Below are 22,897 nucleotides of genomic sequence, written 5' to 3'. Positions count from 1 at the left end.
TTGTTTGTGCTTCCACTCCTCAATTATTAATGAGGGGTAGTCGTGAACACAGGAGGCCTTAATGGAACATCCATGGAACGGGTCATCCGACCTAGCTTCAGGGTAGGATTCTATTTTACTTACCCTTGAGATGAAGTCTGTGAGTGTTTTCATTATGTAATATTTCCAGTACAGTGAGCAGCTCACACCCTCCTTTTTTATCTTAGGAAACAATGCTTTAACAAACCCACGTTGAAAATTTAGAATCCAACCAATGAGCTCTTGGTACCAGATGCTTGTGTGTCAATCTAGTACTACCAGGATCACAAGGGCTCTGTCATCTATGATCTGTCTGATAGCACTCTCAGTCAGAGACCACAGATGAAAGACATGTGACAGCTTGGAATTTCAAGCCTGAGAGAAGAAATCCACTGTTATCGTTATCCCGTTCTCTGCATAATGAGTGGCCATTGTCCTTGGAGGCCATCAGGTAACCCCACCTCTATGACCTACCAGGTCCTTATTGCTCTCCATACAACTAACAGTTCCGAAATACTTATAGAAAGGTTACTTTCTTGGGAAGACCAGGTGCCTTCGACAAAAAAAGGCCTTTTATGGATAACCCCCAAAGTGTTATATCTATTTAAATTACTGTCCATATCGGGGGCTACCATGTAAGAGCCTTTTGATCTTTGTGAAGACCTGAGAAGCTGAAGACATGCTAAAGGGAAGCGCTTGGAGCAGCAGATGATGAATACTTCTGAGATTCAGGAGCAATAGAGAAAGAAATTTGATGTGGAACAGCACAGAAAAGCCAGGTACAAAAGCCAATGCAAAATCAAATTTACAAATAAAAGGATATCACCCAGTTCAAAGTGACGTTTATTCCACCATGAGTGGCAACGTTTTGATCCTGCTATGGGATCTTTCTCAAGCCTTTAAGGAATGTGTGAAACTCTGCAACTTTTTATACAAAGCAAACGCCAAAATATAAATTTGCAAATTCAAGATATATATGCTCTGAATATATGTGAATATCACATATAACATTTAAAATACATCAAAATCATTCTTCAATTCGTGTCTAAAATTCACACAAATAAATATAACTATATATATATATTAAATATATCTAATATTTTCTGGTGTTATTCAATTCCCCATATACGTTTAAAGTAATTAACTTGCGACTCGTATAGTGCACTCTTATTATACACAAACTATAAAAAACATTAGACTTGTGCTTTTGGATTGGTACAATTAATGAAAATTGTCTATTTCATGCATTCGTATGAATTTCTGATAATGAGGAGGGACCCCCAATTAAACAAGCTATAGGAATGGCTAAACTGCTGCTATAGACGAGGTATCTATGATTAGCATTTTGGGCAGTATTCACAGAAAATGTGGTTTAGGTTCAAAGTGGGGGCGTCCCTCTCTTGGCAGGTTTGTGGTGGTGCCATATTCTTTCCATTTCTTAATAATAGATTTAACGGTGCTTTGTGGGATGTTCAAAGTATCAGATTTTTTTTTTTTGATCTGTACTTCTCCACAACTTTGTCTCTGACTTGTTTGGAGGAGCTCATTGGTCTTCATGGTGCTACCTGCTTCGTAGGATCTCTTGCTCAATGGCGTTGCAGACTCTGGGGCCTTTCAGAACAGAGACATTATAAGACAACCCCCCAAAATCTGAATATTAATTTAGGAAAAAAAGAAAAAGCCTGAAGAGGACCCTATAGGAAAAAAGTTTTACCAGTAAATGTTAATTCATGTAAACTATTTTTTTAAATTAAAGCTATGATTGATAAAAAAAAAAAATTGTTTTTATTTCCTTTTATTTTCCAACCTGCCCCCCAGTTATGCACATCTGCCCCCAGGCTTGTCAATCTGCCCCATAAATGCCTTAAACCCCCTATATGCCACTGTGCCCCATGATATGCCTTTTGACCCCCGATGTGCCACTCTGCCTCCAGAAATGCCTTATAACACTATGCCACTCTGGCATTTAGGGGGTTAAAAGGCATATGGGGCAGAGTGGCATATAGGGAGGTATAAGGCATTTCAGGAGGCAGAGTGGCATTAAGGGGGTTAAAAAGCATTTCCTAGAGCACTCTGCCTACAGAAATGCCTTATGCCCCCCATTTAACACCCCCCCCCCAAACAAACAAAAAAAATACACTTACCGGTGCTTCTGACTCCCGGTGTGTTGTTCGGGCACCCTCCGACTGTCAGAGAACTCTGATCTCTGACAGCCGGGGAAGGTCTGCGCGATGGACACAGACAACCCCCGCTGCTAACGGCACCTCCTTCCGGCTGCAACGGAAGTTGTCTAAGCGAATTGCGTAGAGCTCTACATGCTGCCACGGCTACACACCAGAGACTCAACAGCACCGGGAAGTTTGGGGGGCGGGTGGGGGAGACAGGAAGATCCAGGTCCCCTGCAGCGCTGCAGATCCGGATCTTAGTCTCATATTCAGACCTATTTGAGGTACATACACACAGAGATCATTTGTTACTTACATTGCACACAGGCAGACATTGACTTTTTTTTTTTTTTTTTTAAGTTTTCTGTTTCACTTCCACAATTTGACTATTTTGTGTATGTACATTACATGAATTCCAAATAAGAATCCATTTTAATTCCAGATTGTAAGGCAACAAAATAAGAGGCAGGTGAATACTTGTACAAGGCACTGTACAGCCGTGTTTGCCACAAAGTCAATTTCAATAAAACGAAATTCAAGGACTCAAAATGGGAAATTGGTGCTATTGATCTGGAAAGCGAAAGGCAAAGAGCATTTTGCAGACTTAATGGTTAAGGTGAACGATACCACTACGGCCATGAACACGCACTCTAAAGTCATTAAATCTTTGGTTTATACACAACTCTTTAATCCACATGTTCATCCAAAAACGAAGTGTTATTGCAGAATAACTGATTTGACTGCAGGGCACTTACCTTTATTTCATGGCAGATGACATTGTTTGTTAAATGATTTGTAAAGTGGATGAAGGCATATATATGGAATTAATAGGAAGCATGTTACACCAGACCATTTTTCAGTTGAAGACTATAGTGTGGAAAGGCGATTTTTAGGTGGAAATCCAAAGCCTGGGTGTATTGGCTTTTCAGCCGTGGGTACCAGATTGTTACTCCACACCTACGTTGACAGATTGTGTCAAGTTTAAAGACAATTCAATAAGTCTGGTTTTTGACATCCGATCCCAGCCAATTCAAGACCTAGCGTTAACAGTATCAGTTCTGGCTTTGCAAACAGAGTTTTAAAATTCACAGAAATTAAATATCAAGTACTACATCATTCAAACATTTGCCAGAGACGTTATGTAAAAACACTTGGTATGAATATGTCAAGGAAACCAATGTCACCCTAATAGACTTGTTAAATAACTGAATATGGCATACACCATTAACCCAACTGAAAAACAAGGCTAGAAGTATTGAAAATATAGCCGTTCTTGCAGTCAAATTGTAATAATTTATTTAACAGTGCAAAAGGAAATATCGCACAAAAGCAGACATAAAAAAAAAGGACAGACGCACATTAATAATATTTACAGCTATGTACAAAATCATTTGGCAATCACATTTCATGAATTCATCCTTTGAGAACTTGGGATAAAACAAGTTTGGGAACGGGTATATCGGCAAGGAGTCTTGTTCATAGATAACTTATTTCCAAATTAGAACAAAACAAATCTTTAAAATATAAAAACGTTATACCAACATTTAAGAGTTTGTCTTTTTTTTTTAACCAAAAATATAAATAAATCTGGAAGCCATAAGAATGCAAAAACACAATAAATTTAGAAACTTATTAAAACTTGAAAAATGTGGAAGTTTAAAACCACATTCCTATTAAGATTACCTCCCATGTGTTTTTTATTTTTTTAAATGCGTTGCCTTTTTTTTTTCCATATAGTTCATAACTTGTGTTATTAGTGTCCATTCTTTGAAATTTACAGCCTTCTCAAGTTCTGTTTGCTCTTTTTACTTCCAGGAAGAGGTTCTGATAAGTATCGATGGCTCTGTGGTTTGATGGTTGTGCAGCTTTTTGAAAAGTGATAGTCACAAAGGCAGAGTGTGCAAAAGTCAAGTTTACAGTTTGCTCGAGTGCATATTGCTCTGTGAAGGTAGGAATCATACTTGGCTGGAGATCCACAGTCCCTGCAAGCTTTTAGGCCCTGGTCATTTTTTAGTGTTTTTCCAATCTGTCAAAATGAAATATATATAGCGGATTAGAAAACTTGGTTAACCAAAAAAAAAGTAAACAAAAAAAAAATAAATAAAATATGATATATATCTATAGATCTCTATCTAGCAATTTAATGCAATATGTCAAACTACATACATTTTTGGGACCAAGTCCATTTTAACTTCACTTTGAATTTATTGAGGAGAGAACAAATGAATAAAGGGAAGAAACCTCTACATACACACTTTTACCGGTGTCTGAGACCTTTCACAAGGATAAGTTGAGCCCATAACTTAAGTGGGTAAACATAATCACCCCATTCCATTGTCTCGAAGCTAGGTGATAAGATAAACTTGATTAATTGTTCTAGCTTGTAATATCACGAGATCTGCTGGTCTACCGAACACCCCCAATGGCTACAAGTCACAAAAACGCAAGTTTTTTTTTTTTTGTTTTTTAACATTTCCAAGACGTACCTCGCTAAATTCTGCATGTCTGCTGTATGACGAGCTGCCGATCTTGGTTTTCTTGCTGGACTTCTTTTTTGAAGAAACACAGCAAGATGCGCTGGCCACTTTCTGAACACAAGCCAGAGGTATGCGAAACAAGGAAGCGTCACGTGTTGCAGCTTGTTCTGTTAGCTTTGCTTCCTTTTCCTGTGTTTCAGAAGAGACTGAGGTTAATTGACATTTATCAGTCTTGTGATTCATGAGCAATTTCAACAGCAAACATAAGAAAGGTAAAATTGCATTATTTGCTTGGGTGGACTTTAGCAGGAGCATCCATCATTAGCTATCCCTAATACTTGGCTGAACAAAGTTAGATTTTAGATGTTAGGTTTTAGAGCCAGAGGCAATTATAAATAAACAAAGGAGGATTGTATACCCACACTAAAGTATTATAGCCCATGAACCAAAGCAACTCAAAGAAAATAAAGGCTTTATTCATAGGAGTAACAAAGAGATAGATACTTACACAACATTCTTTCCAAGCTAGTTTATAAACATTGTAAGCATCATCCCCCTGTAAGATTTTTCTCCAGGTTGTGCTCACACATATGACGCTGCAAGATAAAATTGGAAACAATGTTAAGGATCTCCAAACAAGTTAAGATGTAACTTTATAAAAGCAAGCTGCTTTGTCATGCGTAAAAACTCATTTAATAACTAGCGTTGGAGAAAATGAGCGAGACCAAGAACAGCGATAACAGTGCTACAGAATGCCTAGTTTAAAAAACAAAAACAATCTCATAGGCAAATAAAGACCATATGCATGATAGTCTAATAGGCCACAAGCATCAATCCTCAAATGCATTGGTTACAGTGTTAGTACAAAAAGTGCTTTTACTCACTTTATTAAATCTATTGCACCGAGATGCCTTAGAATTTCAGCAAGCAGATGTTTGAAGTCCCTTTGGAAAAGCTCTCCAAGAATATCCATTCTCTCCAAACCCATTTTTTTACCGATCAGGTTCTCAAGACCAAAGGCCCCTTTGGAAACCACATCATCAACTATGTCCCAGTCAACTTTTGGACTTCTTTTTGTACTTTTCTTCAAAGTGGAACAAACTACTTCTTCAAAGTGAAGAACTGGAAAATGTCTTGCTGACGTGGCAGGTTTATTCGGTTGGTTTTGTGCAGAGATCTGTTTTGGGGTTTCATATTCCGGGAGATCCAGTGCAATTGCATCCTCATCTCGGTATGGTGATTCACTTTGGAGAATCGAGGAATAACCACTGTCTTGCAATACGCTGGTATCTCCATCATGAGGGTCAGCCTCTTTAAACCTATGAGAAAGATTTTCCTTGTTGTATAAAGGTCTGTCTTGTGAAATAAAGTCTAACCGCTTTGGGGACAGCTTCTTAACGCTATCTTCTCGATGGTGACCTTCTTGGGACTTCTCACAGCTTTTGCAAGGCTCTTGGTCGTACTTCAGCGGGCTACCTTCTACTTTAGCATATTCCATGCTTAGTTTCTTAGGGGTCATCTTAGTTGGAGTTTGATTACTCTTAAACCCACACTTCATTTTGATGGTGATGTTTTTAGTATCCTACAGGGAGAGAAAAAAGAAAAATTGTTAAACATCAAAGGGGCGTAAATCAGCAACATTTAGTCATAGGCAACTTTTAGTAAACTTTGAAGCAAGAAGTTATGATAATGATCCCACATAAGCATTACCACCCCATCCCCATTATGTACATAAACAGAACCTAGCAGGGTAACACAAAAGAACAGATACTTGAATTAAAAAGCAGCACCATAACTTCTCCAGCTCTGGGTGATCATTGTATAGGAAACACCTTCCACACCCATATCTTATTTACAATGACCACACCAGCCACCCTCTGGTGATAAGGTGCTGTGGAAAAGGGCAGATTTGCAGATGGGGTTGGTGGGTAAACTAACAGTTTACTTTGCCAAAGTCAACGCGTGTTTAGCCATTGGCCTTCCCAAGGCACTTTGGGAAAATCGAGAGGCGGTGAGGTTTTCAATGTGTTGGTGGTTTGCGTCCCTAACCACTTAGTTTGCGACAGATTTCTTGCTTATGACATGTGCGCCAAAAATTAGGGCAGAAATCAAGACATTATATATAAATATTTGATGCCTCTGCCCCAAAATACTAAATTAACCAACTCAGTATCTTGTAAAGGGGTAGTAATAGGAGCAGTTTGTGAGAAAGCCCAATATCTTGATTATATAGTCATTTTTTTATTTTTTTTTAAAAAGCTATTTATAGGGTTACAAGATTATAAAATGTACACTGTATTTTAGAGAAATATTTACCTACCAAGAGCCATTAATGAAAAGACCATAAATATATATTTTTTAAAAACACAAACAAATATTTAAAATACTGCAAACATTGATCTGAAAGAAATGCACACGTCAAGCTACTGAACTCCCATTATCCTCAGCTACATTATCCCACCACAGAAGGGCTAGGACACTATTTTTGCAAATTATTTTTCTTCCAGACATTGGGCATGAACTAAAAATGCACACAATTAAATCAGTGGATAAATAAGGGAAGAAGTACAATAAATCCCCCAAAGTATCAGTGCACCACCCCCACAGCCTTCCCTTCCAGCGCCATTTTCTGTCAGCCCTCTGTGTAAAACCCGTCTGCCATGTACTGAGTTCCAGGAGCTGCACACAATGTCACAAACAAATAATGGATTTATTCTAAACGTATACCGACCAGGTATTTATAGTTATTCCTGAGAATAACTATAAGAGCAGCCGCTAATCACCCCCCCCCCCCCCATTCCAATATGGTGGAGTAGGAGGGAAAGTTTTGGCGGGTGAGATACTCTTAATCGATAAAGTTTTACAAGCAGGGTAAAGGGTCAGCTATACCGAGGGGCTAAAGAAGGGTACCCCAAAACCAAAAATGCTATGTTAATAGTTCCCGATCACCATCTTCACCTTAGGGGTCGTATGAGCCTAATACACTAAAGCACCCGAACCCAACCAATATAAAATAGGTATAAATATAATAAAAGCTAAGTTGTTTATTGGTGATTTTATACGGGGATAGGGTGCTTTTCGAGCAATAATAAAGACAAATTTTGCTTCCCTCCTTTTCTGCGCACTCGCTTTCATTCTCTATACGCAAGGAGTCAAAACTGTATTATTTCGTCTAATAAAAGCCCATACATAGCCCTCGGCGTAAAAACGTAAATTAAAACTTGGCCGCATACTTACTGTGCGACTGGAATGTACCCGCTTCTTGGATATGGATCGCTTTTATAAAAACGCTTCCACGTAGTAAGCTCTCCGTTAATACATAAAATGAGGTTAAAAAAATCACTATAAATTCAACATGTAAAAATAATAAAACCCCCAATGCCCAAAGGTCATTTGGGGCCGCATAAAGCGAGAGCAAGCAGTGACTGCTGCTATACAAATAAATGGCGCCAGCATCTGCCCGAGCAACTTTCAAGACACTTTAAATTTCGTGTCCAAAACTGGTTACCCAATCAATATCAAGCTCAGTAGGTGCGTCATAAGTAGGCGTCCTGTTCCTGAAGTGATTATTCGGCGGGCCTCCTCTTTTCTTTCGTAAAAGGTTTCGCCGACAGCTAGCTTTGTCTTAGAGGAAGGGAAGGAATCAGCTGCCGGTCTCGAGGAAAGCCTAAACGGCCATTTTGGAATCTGGCAAAAAATAAAAAGTTTTTTTTTTTTAGATCGAATATCACATCTCATCGTTTTCGTAAACATGCTGTGGAATTTATTTTTGTACTTGGTAACAGCGAATGTGTGTCTGGGTTATGATGATTAATCAGTCTTACATTTTCGAGCATAGTTGCCACTTGCCAGCTGTCCTGACTTGCCCACCAGTCCATAAAAAGGCATCAGTATGCCTTCATATGTGCTGTAGTTTGGAGTAGCCGTATTAGTCCAGTAAAAAAAAACTGTGCGTGGGTCTGGGAGTAGTGTTTTTTTTATTACAATTCTTTACTTCCAGTACCAGTGCAAAATAGATAGAGATCCTTTTGGGGATCTCTATTATAGCTTATGGATGCCTGTGATTTCACAGCAACATCACTGAGCTACCAATATACCAGATTTGCTTTGCTTTGCTTTATATATATATATATATATATATATATATATATATATATATATATATATATATATATATATATATATATATATATATATATATATACCGGTATATAACACCTTACATTCATATTGTAGCAGTGTACCGGCACTTGCTTTGAGGGCAGTTACACTTTATCTACGATGCTGGCTTCTGCTGACAGGGTGGTGGCCCCCCCAGGCTTTCATTAGCCAGCCTTATGTGCCATGTAGCGGCAGAGAAGAAAGTGAATAAAGTGCCAAGTCATGATGTACCAGTATGCTCTAAGATGCATTTTACCTCACCTGGCGTGGATATGCCAGTAGTTCTATATAGGGTAGGGAATGGGTTAAAATATCTGGTAAGGTTCATTTTATTAATAAGGGTGGCTTGTAGCTGTACCTCCATCTGTAGTACTGGCAAATTTGTAAGACGCTGCAGTCCCAGAATACCAAGCCACTGATGTTCACCTTGGAAACTCTGTAGATCAGTTTTAGTAGACATTCACAAACTGGGCAGCGCACCTTACACATCGCTGGATGAGTCTATGCTCATACTTACCAACTTTCCGGTCCTGGTTAATTGGTACAAAAGGCTACAGCACTGTGCCAACTTACATAAAGCCTCTACCACCTATACATAGTAGGCACTGCATATGCTCAGTCACACCACTTGAGCAGCCAATATGTATCTCATCAGCCTTCAGGAAGCCCCAGATAGAAGCTGCCTGATAATCATAGGAATCCTTGTGCTCCAACAAAGTGATCTTACGTGCTTTTCTGCACTACCCACTGTTTATGGAGTGCAAGCACATGAAATATCTTGTTAATGATGTCTGTCTCTTCTACAAAAGACAGTCCACCTCTTCAGTAAGAAGTAACTGAAGGTGGGAGTTGGGGAACTCCCTATACAGATACATTGTCCAAGGCTCATCAGGGTTTAATATAGCTTTGATAGGTGGTGCATTTTTTAACATTTCATTGAAAAATTCAGATTTTCACTTAAACAAAAATGGGAGAATAAGAGCCCAAGCTGCTCGGCTTGTCATATTTACAGTATTTGAAACTGGACAAGTCACTGCTGCATAGAAACTCAAATGCACATATTAAAAGGGATCGTTAAATTTCAGCTCCTTCACTACACATTATAAAGCGCCAACACAAATGACTTTCTGCTCAGTGAAGCGATTGGCTGGCCCTTCTATAATAGTTACGAAGATAGTGGAAGATGTCTTCAAAGTTTTCTTACACATTGATATGCATCATACACGGCCAACTCAACCCTTCATGCTGGAGAAACCTGCACACCTGTTGGTCCCTCAAACAAATAGTAAAGTGAGAGAAACCACAAGCCCCCTACCAACCCTCCCATATTAAAGAATATTTACAGAATATTAGACAGACACTCCAGCCATCATATGCACTTGAATGCATGTGATAGCTGGGAGATCCCTTTAAACTTTCATTGTGCCCTTTTTGCAAATGGCAGAGGGGGGGCACTTCACCATATGCATTTGCTTTTCCCAACCCCCAGTTAACAAACCATCTTAAAGGAGATATACTTTACCGCTAGTATGACGGCCTGCTGCAGGCAGTGGTCTGTTTAGAGCAGCCAATAATTGTCAAGACCAGCCAGACTACGTCGGAAAAAGAGGGCAGCAGCAGCAGGGCTACAGCTTCTACATCAGGTAAACATTTTTTTCCTTTTGTGGAAGAATGCATATTAAAAGTCCTCACACTGTTCCTTAGTGAGGCTGCAATGGACAGTATGTGGTAATTGCCTAAACTGAACCAGTCCTTTCTGCTTGTTCAGATCTGAGGATAGCAAGACTGCCTATCATTCATCTGAGGTTCCAGGCCAAAGCAGATATCCCATAATTAACCAGGCGGTTGTAAAATCTTTCTATATTTATTTTGCATGTGAATGTTTGACGATTGGCAATTCTAAAATGCACTGAAGAATAGATAATTCTGCAGGCTATTCACACAGGGAAACGCGGAAGCAAGGACACCCATAGAAAATATTGTTTTCCTGCTCTTCTAATAAGAATAGTACATGTTACCAGGTACCCCTACATCCAAAATAAATATACCACCAACAGAAAGAAGGACTGTGCACAGGGAAAAATGGAGTCCAGTCATGGGAATTTATTTACGATCTGTAGACGAGTCTTCAATAATTTCAAGCAGAGATTCACAGTCTGAAAACTCGCTGAGGGATAGAATCATTTCATCTAAAAGTTCTTCACCAAATAAAAATCCTTCAATGTCATGTAAAGATTTGCCGATTCGATGGTCTGTAACACGGTCTTGAGGAAAGTTATATGTACGGATTTTCTCTGATCTTCCTCTAGTTCCAATCTATAAACAGGGAGGTAAAAACACATTAATGTGGAAAGTCAGACATGATGTACTACTAAAACATCAGAAATAACATTGTATCCTTCTGGAACAAATTGCGGCTATCATTGCAGAGGATTTATTTGGTCCACTAGCCAGTTTTAAGCATGTCTGAGTTGAGCCAGATTCAGACTAACTTAATGCTTCCATAAACTTAACATTACTAAAATAAAAAAAGAAATATAAACGGGCCGGATACTGAACATGCTAGAAATACAGCCGGACTGGTATCACAACCTATCCACCATATATGGACCCAACCATGAAAGAAGTGGTATTTTAGCAGGATTGGCTCTGTTCCTTCCTTTCTTACGCAGTCAGTTATATGATATCCAAATGTTATTTAAAATACTCCGTACTGACTTTTAGCTACAGACTGGAGAAAAATGTACGTGCATTCTATTCAGGAGCAAATTAGACATGCCACCTTTTGTCCCTGCCTAGGGCAAATGCAAATGAGTTCATTATTAAACCTCTGAAGGCTACTGGTTAGGATGTACAAGTCATTAAACTTTAATGAAATGAGCTTTTTGAGACACTTAAGACAATAAAGTTCCTTTACACCAAACAACTGTGCTACACAGTGAAAACTCACTGTCCTGTCCAAAGTTTTTTGTGTGAGAACAATAGGTGGTAATTCAACAGGTACTTTCAGATCTCCTGTTCAGGTAATTGTTTGCCTTAGTATGTGGTCAAACTGCACCTTCCAAAAGCAGCTAAATCTCACATGCGAAGGCAAACAATTACCTGTTCTGATTACTGAATTACAAATAGTACATTGAACTATTGTATTTCTCTCCCCAGGGTACATTTTACAAATATAAATGATGCCACAACGCCTCACAAACCCTTAAGTAAGATTCCTCAATTACCACATGAGATCTAGATCTTTCGCCTCACAGCGTCTTTTCTTTTGGTGTTGTAGCACAACCTTATGACCATAATCGCTAGTTGGGCACTAACCCTGTGCATTCGGATATTTTACGAATCGCAAGTTCACAGTATATTCAGAGATTTGTACAAAGCCCCGAAAAACGCGGCCAGACTCCCCCCCCCACGAATCGGATGAAAATTAAGCAAAAAGCTCAGAATTTTCGTCTGACATTCGTGGGTCTGCATTCACTCAGTCACTCTCTCTCACGAAATGTCTCCCTACCTTCGCATATTCTACATTCTATCTTCAATCCTCAATCAGGGATCCTCTATCTTTGCAGACATAACCGGCAACTTCTGTCAAAATGGCGAGGGTGACGTTGTCCCTGATTCGCCAATTGAGGGAGAGGACGTAACTGCAATAGCCACCATATTGCCCTCAGTTCATCTCGGAGGATCGGGGAAGAGGACGTCACCACAGCGCCGCCATTTTGGCTGAAGCTGCCGGATTATGTCCGCGTAGATGCGGAAGAAGATTAAAGATAGAATAGAGAAGAGAAGGGAGAAGATGCGGAAGCAGTCGGCAGAGAAGGTAGGGCAACATTGAGAAAGTGTGAGGGAGAGTTAATATGGGCACTGGGCAACCAATTTTCCGTTTTTGCCTTGGTCTACTGCCAGTTTATGCGTTTGCTTAGGCACTAAGGACTGGACCGGGACAGGAAAGAATCCTATCCTTTTTACTAACACAGCAGCTGGTAAAGCGCCCCCTTAGTCTGGCCCCATTCCCAGTTTGTCTGTTCTGGGCCCCTCGCTATATTCCCTCCCCTTTGTACAGAAAGGGTAAACTCAGAAAAGGCAGTGATTCCATTAATAAGGTCCCAATAACTAGAAAGAATACCCTAAGCAGAAAAAAGAAACAAATATGCAAGATAATGAAAATATATATGAAATGTTAAAAGATTCAAACACTAAATCAATAATTGTAGGGTGATATTGGATGTTGCAGGCCTGAATACAGGCAATGATTCTTATGTCCTGTCAAAATCTAATTCTAGGTTTCTATTTTGGTGAAAATGTATTAAGAAAGAAAAAAAAAAAAAAAAGATTCTCCATGGGACTGAAATTAGGACTTTGACTGGGAATTGTTTTTTGTTCTTCAGCCGCTGTAATGTTGACTTGATCTTGTGCTTGGGAACCCTGCATTTTCTCTCGGTCTTATTTTAGTGACCCCCTACGTTCTCTTGCAGTGTTTCCTGGTATCTTTCTCTATCAATTTTAACAAGACAAAAAAAGCCTTATCTTGGTCTCAATTGACCAAAAACTCTGCGAGTCCTTTAATATGCATTCTTCAAGACAAAAAATGAAAATAAAAGTTACTAAAGCTAGAAGCTGCAGCTGCCCGTCCTCCGGTCTGTTGATTCTGGTCACTGTTTGGCTGCTTGGTTTCTTGTGTTTTAAACTTAGATATTTAAATTATAATTTTTTTATTTCATTGATTCACTTAGAACAAAATGAGGCTTTTGTCAGTGTTAACCCACATCACTGTATACATCACTGTATAATTTTATCAAGGCTAACAAATGGGATATCTAAGAATGTACACACAGACCTGGATTTTTCTTGCATTGTATCTTTTACTAGTCTCTTCTTCCAGCTTCATGCTGTATAATTTTGCACGGAGTACCTGCATTGCTTTCTCTCGGTTTTTGAGTTGGGATCGCTCCTGCTGGCATTCAGACACTACGCCTGTTTACAGAAGAAAGAGGTGGCCATCCAGCATTAGTCAAAGCATGCATTCATTGGACCCAAACTTGCTGTCCAACGCCTGTCTACGCCATACACTTAAAAGGTTTACATTGCGATTAATACACTACGCTAGCCATATTGCTAACATACATACAACCCATAAAGCACTTACCTGACCTAGAAGTTGCAGTCCTGCTGCAGCAGCTTCCCTCCTCATCTGTGGTCCAACTATTCTTGCCACTGATTGGCTGCCCGAGGCAAAGAGCTCCCATTGTAATCAATGGCAGCACTCTCCACACATACAGATGGGGGTCTTAACAGACCCCTGTACAAAAGCATTCACCAATCCAGCACTGGAGCTGACTAAAGGCGAACACATTTCCTGCGCAGCATCTCCTGTACCTACCTGTTGGTATGTGTACAATCCGTACTGCACTGTCAGTTGTATTGACATGCTGTCCACCGGCTCCACTTGCTCTTTTTGTTTCAATGCGTAAATCTTTGGGATTAATTATTAAACTGATCTGAAGAGACAAGGTGAAATATTTTCCTTTAATAGTCAAATATTTTGCTCAATAGCCATCAGTTTACTATATGCAAACATGTCAGTGTACTTTATTTCTGCAAAATCAAGTAGTTTGTTTTCTAAATAAATTACTAAAATGAACCCTTTCTCTACTAAGGATGTTTTGCACCCAAACACCTGTGAATTTTTCCACATTGTTTCATTGCGTTTCTGTAACCATGATTCACCTTTTTAATTTTTCACGCACTCACACACATGATATGAACATATAGAGCTTGGATAATACATTAAAATAATGAAAATCTTTCCAAAAAAAAAATAATTTTAATATTTAACTAGAAAATAACCACAAAATATATTAATGTAAGCATCTTGATTTCCCCGTTTCCAAATGTAACATTTTCTACGTTTCATTTTGACCTACACCGTTTAGCAGTGAATATTTTTGGAGAGAAGACAACTCATGGTATTTCACAAGAAGCATTTGATCGCCAATCTCTGGCAAAGGCAAACTTTAATTTTCAATTGCTTTTTTCACCAACCATTTTTTTTTTTTTTTTATTTCTAATGATTATCTGCACATATTACCTGCAACTGCAGAGAAACCCAGCAAAACGTATTCGGCTGCATCTCCAGATTACACAAACACACGCGTAGGTTTTTCACGGGTTTTGGAATTTATGGAGCCCAACATGCCCGTTTCCTTTTACAAGCTTTAAATCTTCAAATTGTATTTTCTGAGGCCTACAATCTAATTTGGGACCGTTTAGCAGCCCACCAGCACACAATACTGGACAGCAGACAACATTTAGATACCATTTTCCAAAACGCAACAGTAATTTGGGTTTGTCTTTCACAAACACAAAAATGCACCAAAATATATTCAGGTGCACCTCTAGTCTGCCCCCACACACATAGGTTTTTTTCTGTAGGTATATCATAAAAACCTATAAAACCTGTGACAAACTCCATGATCAAGGTGGCACCACTGTTGCTGTAAGCACCATTTTTGTCTCTGTTCTGTCTCGCTCCTTCTCACTGTGGTTGTGAGCCAGAGAAAGACTGAGAAGTAGAAGAAATGGTTTCCCTAGGTTCCGGTTTCCCTAGGTTCCAATCCTCAGGTTTATTTAAAATAAAACAAACAAAATAAAAAACGTATTTTATCATTTTTGAAAAGTAGGGTTTTTTTTAAAATGTGTTTTTAGTTAGTGTGGCAGGTTTGTTTGCAATTGAGTTTCAATTTCTGACATATATAGATTGGTGTCATCGCAAACATTAAAAACATGCACATGCATCTATATATCCTTACTTTGGAACCCTTTGCCAGAAAAATACGTACTAATCAGGAAATAACAGGTATTAAAATAGATAATGAGGAATTTAAAATATCATTATATGCAGATGACGTGATTATTACTATATCCAACCCACTAACTTCAATGAAATACTTTCTAAGAGAAGTGGAAAAATATAGTCTAGTCTCGAATTACAAACTTAATCTTGATAAAACTATAGCACAACCCAAAAACATTAGCTCTCAAGCCAGAGATAACTTATCCAAACACTTCTTTTTAAATATAAAAGTAAAGGAATTTGAGTACCTTGGGATCCTTATCCCTGAAAAAATTGATAATATAGTAGAAATAAACTTTCTTCGTCTTCTAAGAACGTCAAATATATTTATGAAGGAATGGCGAAAAATTGAACTGTCTTGGTGGGGTCGAATTAACGTTCTTAATTCATATTTAATGCCAAGATGGAATTATTTATTTCGAACGATACCATTAAAATTCCCACAAAATTGGCTTGCTATATTACATACGTCTTTCTTAAATTTTGTGTAGAAGGGAAAGACCCCCAGGATTAATGCAAATCTTATGAGTGCACGTGCTAGGGATGGAGGAATGAGTTTTCCACAGGTAAAACAATATTACGAAATTAGCATAATATACCATATAGTTCAGGGGCGTCCAACATGCGGCCCGCGTGAGATCGGCAGCCAGGATCACAAGCCCTGCCGCTTACTTGTGGGAGGGTCTATTCTCTGCTCCAGTCCTGCTTCCTCTGTGGGGAGAACGAGGGAGGCTGCGCCCCCTGCTGAAGTCTGTGAGCGGCATCGAAAGCTGTAGTAGGTAAGGGGGTGGGGGAGGTTGTTTGAATGAGTATGCCTGTGAGGGAATGAATGTGTGAATGAATGAGTGTGTGTGTGTGTGTGTGTGTGAGATAGCATGGATGTGTAAGTGCTGGAACCTAGGCATGATGGGACTGTGATTGCTGTTGGCAATCACACTCCTATCATGCTAAGTCAGCCACTACATGCTGAAACCTGGCTAGCTGCCCCCCTTGTGTATTGATGCTGCCAGCAGTATGGGGTCTGCACTTACAGCCACCCTGTACCAGCATGACTGGCTAACAGCAATCTGCTAACAGCAATCACAGTCCCATCATGCCTAGGTTCAAGCATTTACTGGTTGCCTGGGTATGAAGAGTGTGTTTGCTGTTAGTAATCCCACTCCTATCATGCCAAGTCATATTGTTGATTTTTTTTTGTCCAATTGTGGTGTGTTACTTTTAATAAAAGTGTGGTTACACACTAAAATTGGACAAAAATTACTGGTACAATGCCCAGCCAACCAGTACATACTGGAATCTGGGTATGCCTGAGATTGCTGTTAATCATAATATATAAATTTTTTTGTACAATTTTGGTGTGCAACTTACTTTTATTAAAAGTATGTCGAGGGGGGGGTCATTTTCAGTTTCGGCTAAGTGAACCCTGAATTTTCGGTTTTGGTCCAAAATTTTCATTTTGGTGTATCCCTAAAATAAATAGAACTATTTCATTTTTACTTATCCAGAATCCTGAATTTGTAATCACAAAACTTTCTAGGCCCAGAAATCAGTGAGAGGAAAAGTAAAGGTTTTGTGTCATTTACTTTATTTTAATCTGCATATCTTATTAAAGGCCATATTTTCACGCAGTGAAAAATGAGTGCGGCCCTCACACGTATACAATTCTGATGAAGTGGCCCACTGCAGAAAAAACTTGGACACCCCTGATATAGTTAAAACCTACCATGAAATATCTAGAAAAGAAGTATGGTACAAGATAGAACGAAAGTCCTGTGAGGTAAATAATCTAAATAGATTTATGTGGTCCTTGAAAGATAAAGACATAGCAAATAAAATTAAAGATAGAAATAAGATCTTAGAGAACATTATACCTGAATGGTTAAATATAAAAAAAAATTGGGTATTAAAGATAAATTGATTCATTAAAGCTCAGTATTTTGGAAGAAGTTATTGATAATATTTCACTTGTCCACTGGCAACAAGCTGGATTTAATACAATATCAGATATAATGACACATGGAGAGATAATTTCTTTTCCTTCTTTATTAATTAAATTGAAATTGATAAAACCAACTATTTTTACTTATTTACGTATAAAGAACTGCATAAATAAACATGTCCTTAACTCACAAGAGATATATATTAGGAAACTCGCTCAAATCTTTAGTTCTAATCAAGAGACGAAACTCTTCTCTAAATGTGCAGAAATAATAAGGCTAAAAGAAGGAAATAATCCTATTATGAAAATAATTTCAATTTGGGAGAAAGAGCTTAATATCTCGATACCAGTTGGAGAATGGCTAAAAGAGATTAGGAATTGCTCTTCCAGGATACATGATCTCTCTCTTTTGGAGACACAATTTAAAGTAATAAACAAATGGTATTTAGTCCCAACCCGTGTCACCAGGATGTTTCCAGCAAACCCCAATATATGTTGGCGGTGTGAGCAATCTGTTGGAATTTACATCCATATATGGTGGTCCTGCCCTAAAGTTAATACTCTCTGGAAAGAAACTTATCTACTTAAAAAGAATTGACAATATTGTTATCCCAGAATCTCCAGCATCTTTATTACTCCACTTAGGCTGGCCTCCTTTAACTCAAACTCAACTAAATATAACCATCCACACCTGCATAGCAGTTAAGAAATTAATAGCTAAAGAATGGAAACAAAACAGACATTTTAATATGTCTCAAGTGGCAAGCCAACTAAAATTCCATATTACAATGGAGAAAGAAGTATCGCGCATTTCACAAATGTCTTCCAAGAAAACACAAATACGGGAAACATGTCTCAAAAAAGTAGTTATTATAACTACTAAGTCCTACCAAGTACCACTTTTTTCCCTAGCTCCATCTCCGACTTTATGTAGTTTTTTGTTTTTTTTTGCTGTGCTGTTTTATTCATATTTGTTGAACATATTCTATTTGTTATGTTGTTTACATGTAAAGACTAAATGTTTGTCTTACTAAAAATGAAAATAAAGATTATAAAAAAAACCAAAAAAAAAAAAACCATGCACATGCAGATTACCTCACTTGGTTGAGGCAATATAGCGACAGTCATTGTGCTCGTATGAATTCGGCCTTGTTTCTCAGTCTTTGGCACACGTTGGACCCTATGTACCCCTCCTTCAAATTTCAAATGCTTGTAGGCATCATGGCCTCTTATGCTGGCTGTTGCATGTCGCAGACCACCTTGGAAAGTAAACATGGTAATGGAAGATTGCTAAACAATAATAGATAAAGATTACGAGCAAACTCCAACAGTAATAATCTTTCATGCAAACCTGAAGTTCTCAGTCAGAGAAGAAACAAAACAAACCATTAAATATGAGCATAAATATATCATTGCTGCTATAAATAAAGCAACAGGTTAGGACATTGATGGAGACCGACTGTAGAGACTACTTCATATTTGATCAGATCAATAATTCTAAAGGAGCAGTCACGCATATTTTTATGAATTATATTTGTGAATAAAGTATGGGTCCCATATCCTTTCCTTTAGCAAAGTTACAGCATTAACATACATTTTCCAACAGCTGTTGTAATAGCTGCTAACAAGTCACATAGTTCCAAGGGAATGGCAGATATCTAACAATATACACATTCCATTTTTTGGTTTATTCCCTTCACAAGTGTGAAACTCGCACACTCCATAAAGTTTCTACTAATTGGAAACACTTTTAAAGGTGCAAAAGAAACAAAGAAGTCGGCAGACAATTATGTTTTAGACTTTCTGAACTCCGTTTATTAACAAATCCCATACAGCTATTTTGGAATAAATCTCTCAGTTTGGGCAAATATACCATCATGTACACCTCAGAAAAGAAGAGCTCTGCATGCACCCATTCATTTAACCAAGAGATAATTTTAAAAAAGGGGGTTATCACATTGCGTTGTTAGTCACCTATATCACTGGTGTAATATTCCAGTATGTCAAAGCTCCACGTCTTATGGCAGGCGTAACGCTGGTACATATCAAAGATCTCTGCAGTAAAGAGCATGGCCTCCTGTCCACCTATACCTGCTGTTACTTCCATGATGAGGTCGCCATCATCTACTTCCTCGCTCTGTATTAAAAGCCAGGCGATCTACAAAAAAAAAAGCAGAACTAGATGAAAAGAGAATAGCAGTAGCCAAAGTAAGACTTTTATTTGCATGATTTAATTTTAAATATGGAATACAAACTTTTTTTCTTTCTGGCGACAATGCTTTTGAGAGAACACTTTCCATGGGTAACACCAACGATTGCGCGTTAGTAGTAGTAGGTGTTAATACCAAAGAGTTTGTCCAGAAATAATGAAAAACAAACAGTTTAAATGGCCAAACTAAAGCTAATTCTATGCAACAAAGAACAAGTAAGCCATAATAGAGCCATAAAACAAGAACTTTCTTAACCGGTTAACAGAATAGCAAATATTCCAATCATAATGTGATCAGGAATACAGGGCTGCCGAGCTTTTCTGCCAAGGTTTTTGGCCTTCTTTTGGATTAAGAGTGGGAAGGTTAGGTAGAAGGGTTGAACTTGATGGACCTAGTTTTTTTTTTCAACCTTATTTACTATGTAACTTCGGCTGAGAGCCATTTCCACTTATCTATCATCCCTCAGTAAAACAAACTTTCTTACATTACATCTAAACCTCCGACCCTATCGTTTTAGATTATAAATCACCACAGTTTAACACATTACAACTTACATACAGGTTCCAAAAAACTACCTTATTTTTTAGTTGGTTTATCTCATCTTGACACAATGTTATTTCTGTATTGGCAAGGGCCTTTAAATCTTCATTTTCATCTATAAATATAAACAAAAGTATTCATATTAAGACAAAATAAATGGATTCATGGACCAACTAGACCATCTTCACATTAACTGCAAAAAAGCAGATATATTAAATATACAAATAAAGCTTAAAGTTACTGATCTTAACGCATTGTATATTTGATTTTACGTGATTTTAAGTATATAAGGGCATCATGGGTAATGTAGTTCACCTATGACCGGTGCACTGGTTGGACGAAACACACCTGACGTGTTTCGTCCAACAAGCATGGAAGGTATCATTATTTGCCTCCATTCCATGTCATGTAATATTTTTTCATATTTTCACATGTAATAATAAAGATGATTTTCATATTCTTCATATATTTTGGTCTGGCTTTTACTCATTTCTTTGGAAGCTTTGGGACAACTTCCCCCTCTTTTTTGTATATCGCTGCTGTAAAAAGTCGATTTGTGACCATATGGTCCCTTTAGAGCTGGTCAGCCGATCATGGGGTATAACCAGTGCTAATGTAGGGGGTCCGGCTTCCCTTATCTGTAATAAGCATCCTCGCTGGCCCTTGGGGCCAGGTGCTTTAGGTTAGTGCTGTACCGCAAGATTTCCGATGGTCGCCTTAAAGAAGCACCAATAAAAATGCATCTAATTCAATTCTTATAAGTGAGCTAAAACAGGAAATCTTCTCACTCCTTCACTGAAAAGCTTCCCATAACAAATCTGTACTTCCTAATGCCAGATTCTCTATTTTTCTGCTCATTACTATTTTCTTCCTATAATGTTTAATTAGCTGCATTCTTACTACCTGTCATTAATTGTACAGGAGATCAGCAAACGCAAAAGATTGCCCTTGAGTCCAAGTACAACGAACAGTGCCATGGGGGATGATCCCATCAAGCGGATTTTAATATACATATAGTGACTGATAACTTTTTTAATGCGAACTCTAAGATCCTAACACCTCCAGATTACCCTGTATTGAGAATGGGGCATTCAGTTGCTAAAAATAATATCCTAATTATTGATATTTTTAACATATCCGCTTTACCCGGCACTCATTAGAACAGTATAGAGTCCTTGCCTGCATCCCCCAGCTCTCACCTGCAAGGAGCTGCTGCAGGTCTTCCAGCTCCTTCTCCTTGGCCCTAAGCTCCTGGATAACAGGGACGACACGATGCAGTTCCCACCTCTTCATCCTGTCAGAGCCCGGAGCCTCCGCTAAGAACATTAGGTCTCCATTGGCGGCACCCCGCTTCTCCAGGCGCCTCAGATAATTCGTCCATGACTCGCTACAAGTTACTTTCTCCAAGCTCGACGCGCGACGTGTTTCACTGACTGGGCCCACATGGCTACTCAAGGGCCTGCGCCCTGCTATAACCAAACGCAAACCATCTGAATTCAGTTTCCCCGCAAAGTTTCGGGGAGACCTTAGGGCACTACAGAACACACACCGTACAGCGGTCACCAGCATGACAGCTCACATCTCGCGAGATCGCACCCAACCTACTAAAAACGCTACAAGCGTGGCGCCATATTGAGAAGGTCAAAACATTTGCAGCACAGCGACGGGCAATGACACAAACTTACTGTGATTGGCTGATGGTTCTCTGGTAGTCCTGAGCGGCGTTTAAGAAAACAGACTGTCGAGAAGAAGATACGCTCCTTGTGGTTTACCCACACCGGGTATACCTTGTGACAAACTGTCAATATGTCTTGCTCTGGCTCTTTCTTTACTTCCTGGAGGTTAGGTTTTCATGGCGACTGGTTATGCCTACTGAGGATGTTTAAAGGTGCTGTAAAAGAAACCTGCATGTCGTTTTCTCTTTAATGCTCATACCTAGGAACTTTTGGGCTCCAGCTACCTGGAGCCTACCCTTGTGGAACAGAATTCAGACACATTTTTCGGTTCCTTTTTGGCCCATTCACTTTCAGGCAATGAATTTCGTTCCCTGCCTATTTCGTTTGCCCAACATTTCAGGGGCATATTTTATTTGGGAATGAGATAAGCTGCCCGGTGCCCACATTCACTGTCATTCACTCACACTGTCACTCACTCTCTCACATAGTTTCCCTACCGTCTTTGCTGAGCATTTTCTTCCATATTCTCCGATGACATAACCTGGCAACTTCCGCCAAAATCGAATCGGTGAAGAGGATGTCACCGAAAGTGCCAACCAAGGGCAATATCGTGGCGCTTGTGCCCCAAAAATTTGCTATGCTCAGTGTAATGGTATTCGGATATAATCTCTATAGATAACCAAGTGTGGTTACTCAGTAAACCTAAGCTTCCTCAAGAGCAGATTTGCTGTTAAAGAGTGGCAGGCTTGGGATCCAGTGAGAGAGTAATGTCAGCTAAAGTAGGAAAATACCCTCTTAAAACCTAGACAGGTGTTTCACTGTCCAAAGAATGAAGGCTGATGGTTGCAAGGAAAAAAA

General features: G+C 38.9%; 2 protein-coding genes across 2 annotated transcripts; both read right to left on the bottom strand.

Annotated features, from left to right (window-relative positions):
* Nucleotides 1-3,957: 3,957 nt before the first annotated feature.
* LOC149289870 (F-box only protein 5-like) lies at nt 3,958-6,218 on the bottom strand. Its single transcript, XM_089490109.1, has 4 exons — nt 5,545-6,218; nt 5,169-5,256; nt 4,670-4,849; nt 3,958-4,209 (listed from the first exon to the last, which is right to left on the bottom strand). The coding sequence occupies exons 1-4, from the start codon at nt 6,216-6,218 to the stop codon at nt 3,958-3,960; spliced, it is 1,194 nt and encodes a 397-aa protein (XP_089346235.1).
* A 16-nt stretch (nt 6,219-6,234) lies between these two features.
* Nucleotides 6,235-21,932, bottom strand: LOC149289869 (peptide chain release factor 1-like, mitochondrial). Its single transcript, XM_089490134.1, has 9 exons — nt 21,563-21,932; nt 20,399-20,478; nt 19,588-19,771; nt 18,709-18,872; nt 14,202-14,319; nt 13,659-13,795; nt 10,944-11,137; nt 7,766-7,818; nt 6,235-6,242 (listed from the first exon to the last, which is right to left on the bottom strand). Exons 1-9 carry the CDS (start codon nt 21,930-21,932, stop codon nt 6,235-6,237), a joined length of 1,308 nt encoding a protein of 435 aa, XP_089346260.1.
* Nucleotides 21,933-22,897: the final 965 nt, after the last annotated feature.

Source organism: Sceloporus occidentalis, unplaced genomic scaffold (assembly GCF_023333645.1).
Source record: "Sceloporus occidentalis isolate IW3139 unplaced genomic scaffold, rSceOcc1.0.p SCAF_42, whole genome shotgun sequence".
NCBI classification, from domain to species: Eukaryota; Metazoa; Chordata; class Lepidosauria; order Squamata; family Phrynosomatidae; genus Sceloporus; species Sceloporus occidentalis.
The sequence above is the reverse complement of the archived record's forward strand: the minus strand, read 5'-3'. Positions and strand labels throughout refer to the sequence as shown.

Excerpts from the sequence above, each read along its gene's own strand:
- LOC149289869 (XM_089490134.1), bottom strand. The coding sequence starts at position 21,932 with ATGCTGGTGACCGCTGTACGGTGTGTGTTCTGTAGTGCCCTAAGGTCT. Across the intron at positions 14,320-18,708 it reads TATTGCCTCAACCAAGTGAG|ATCAGTTTAATAATTAATCC; the intron begins GTAATCTGCATG and ends TTGTCTCTTCAG. Across the intron at positions 11,138-13,658 it reads ACAATGCAAGAAAAATCCAG|ATTGGAACTAGAGGAAGATC; the intron begins GTCTGTGTGTAC and ends CCCTGTTTATAG.
- LOC149289870 (XM_089490109.1), bottom strand. The coding sequence starts at position 6,218 with ATGAAGTGTGGGTTTAAGAGTAATCAAACTCCAACTAAGATGACCCCT. Across the intron at positions 5,257-5,544 it reads GGTGCAATAGATTTAATAAA|CGTCATATGTGTGAGCACAA; the intron begins GTGAGTAAAAGC and ends TTTATCTTGCAG. Across the intron at positions 4,210-4,669 it reads GACATGCAGAATTTAGCGAG|ATTGGAAAAACACTAAAAAA; the intron begins GTACGTCTTGGA and ends TCATTTTGACAG.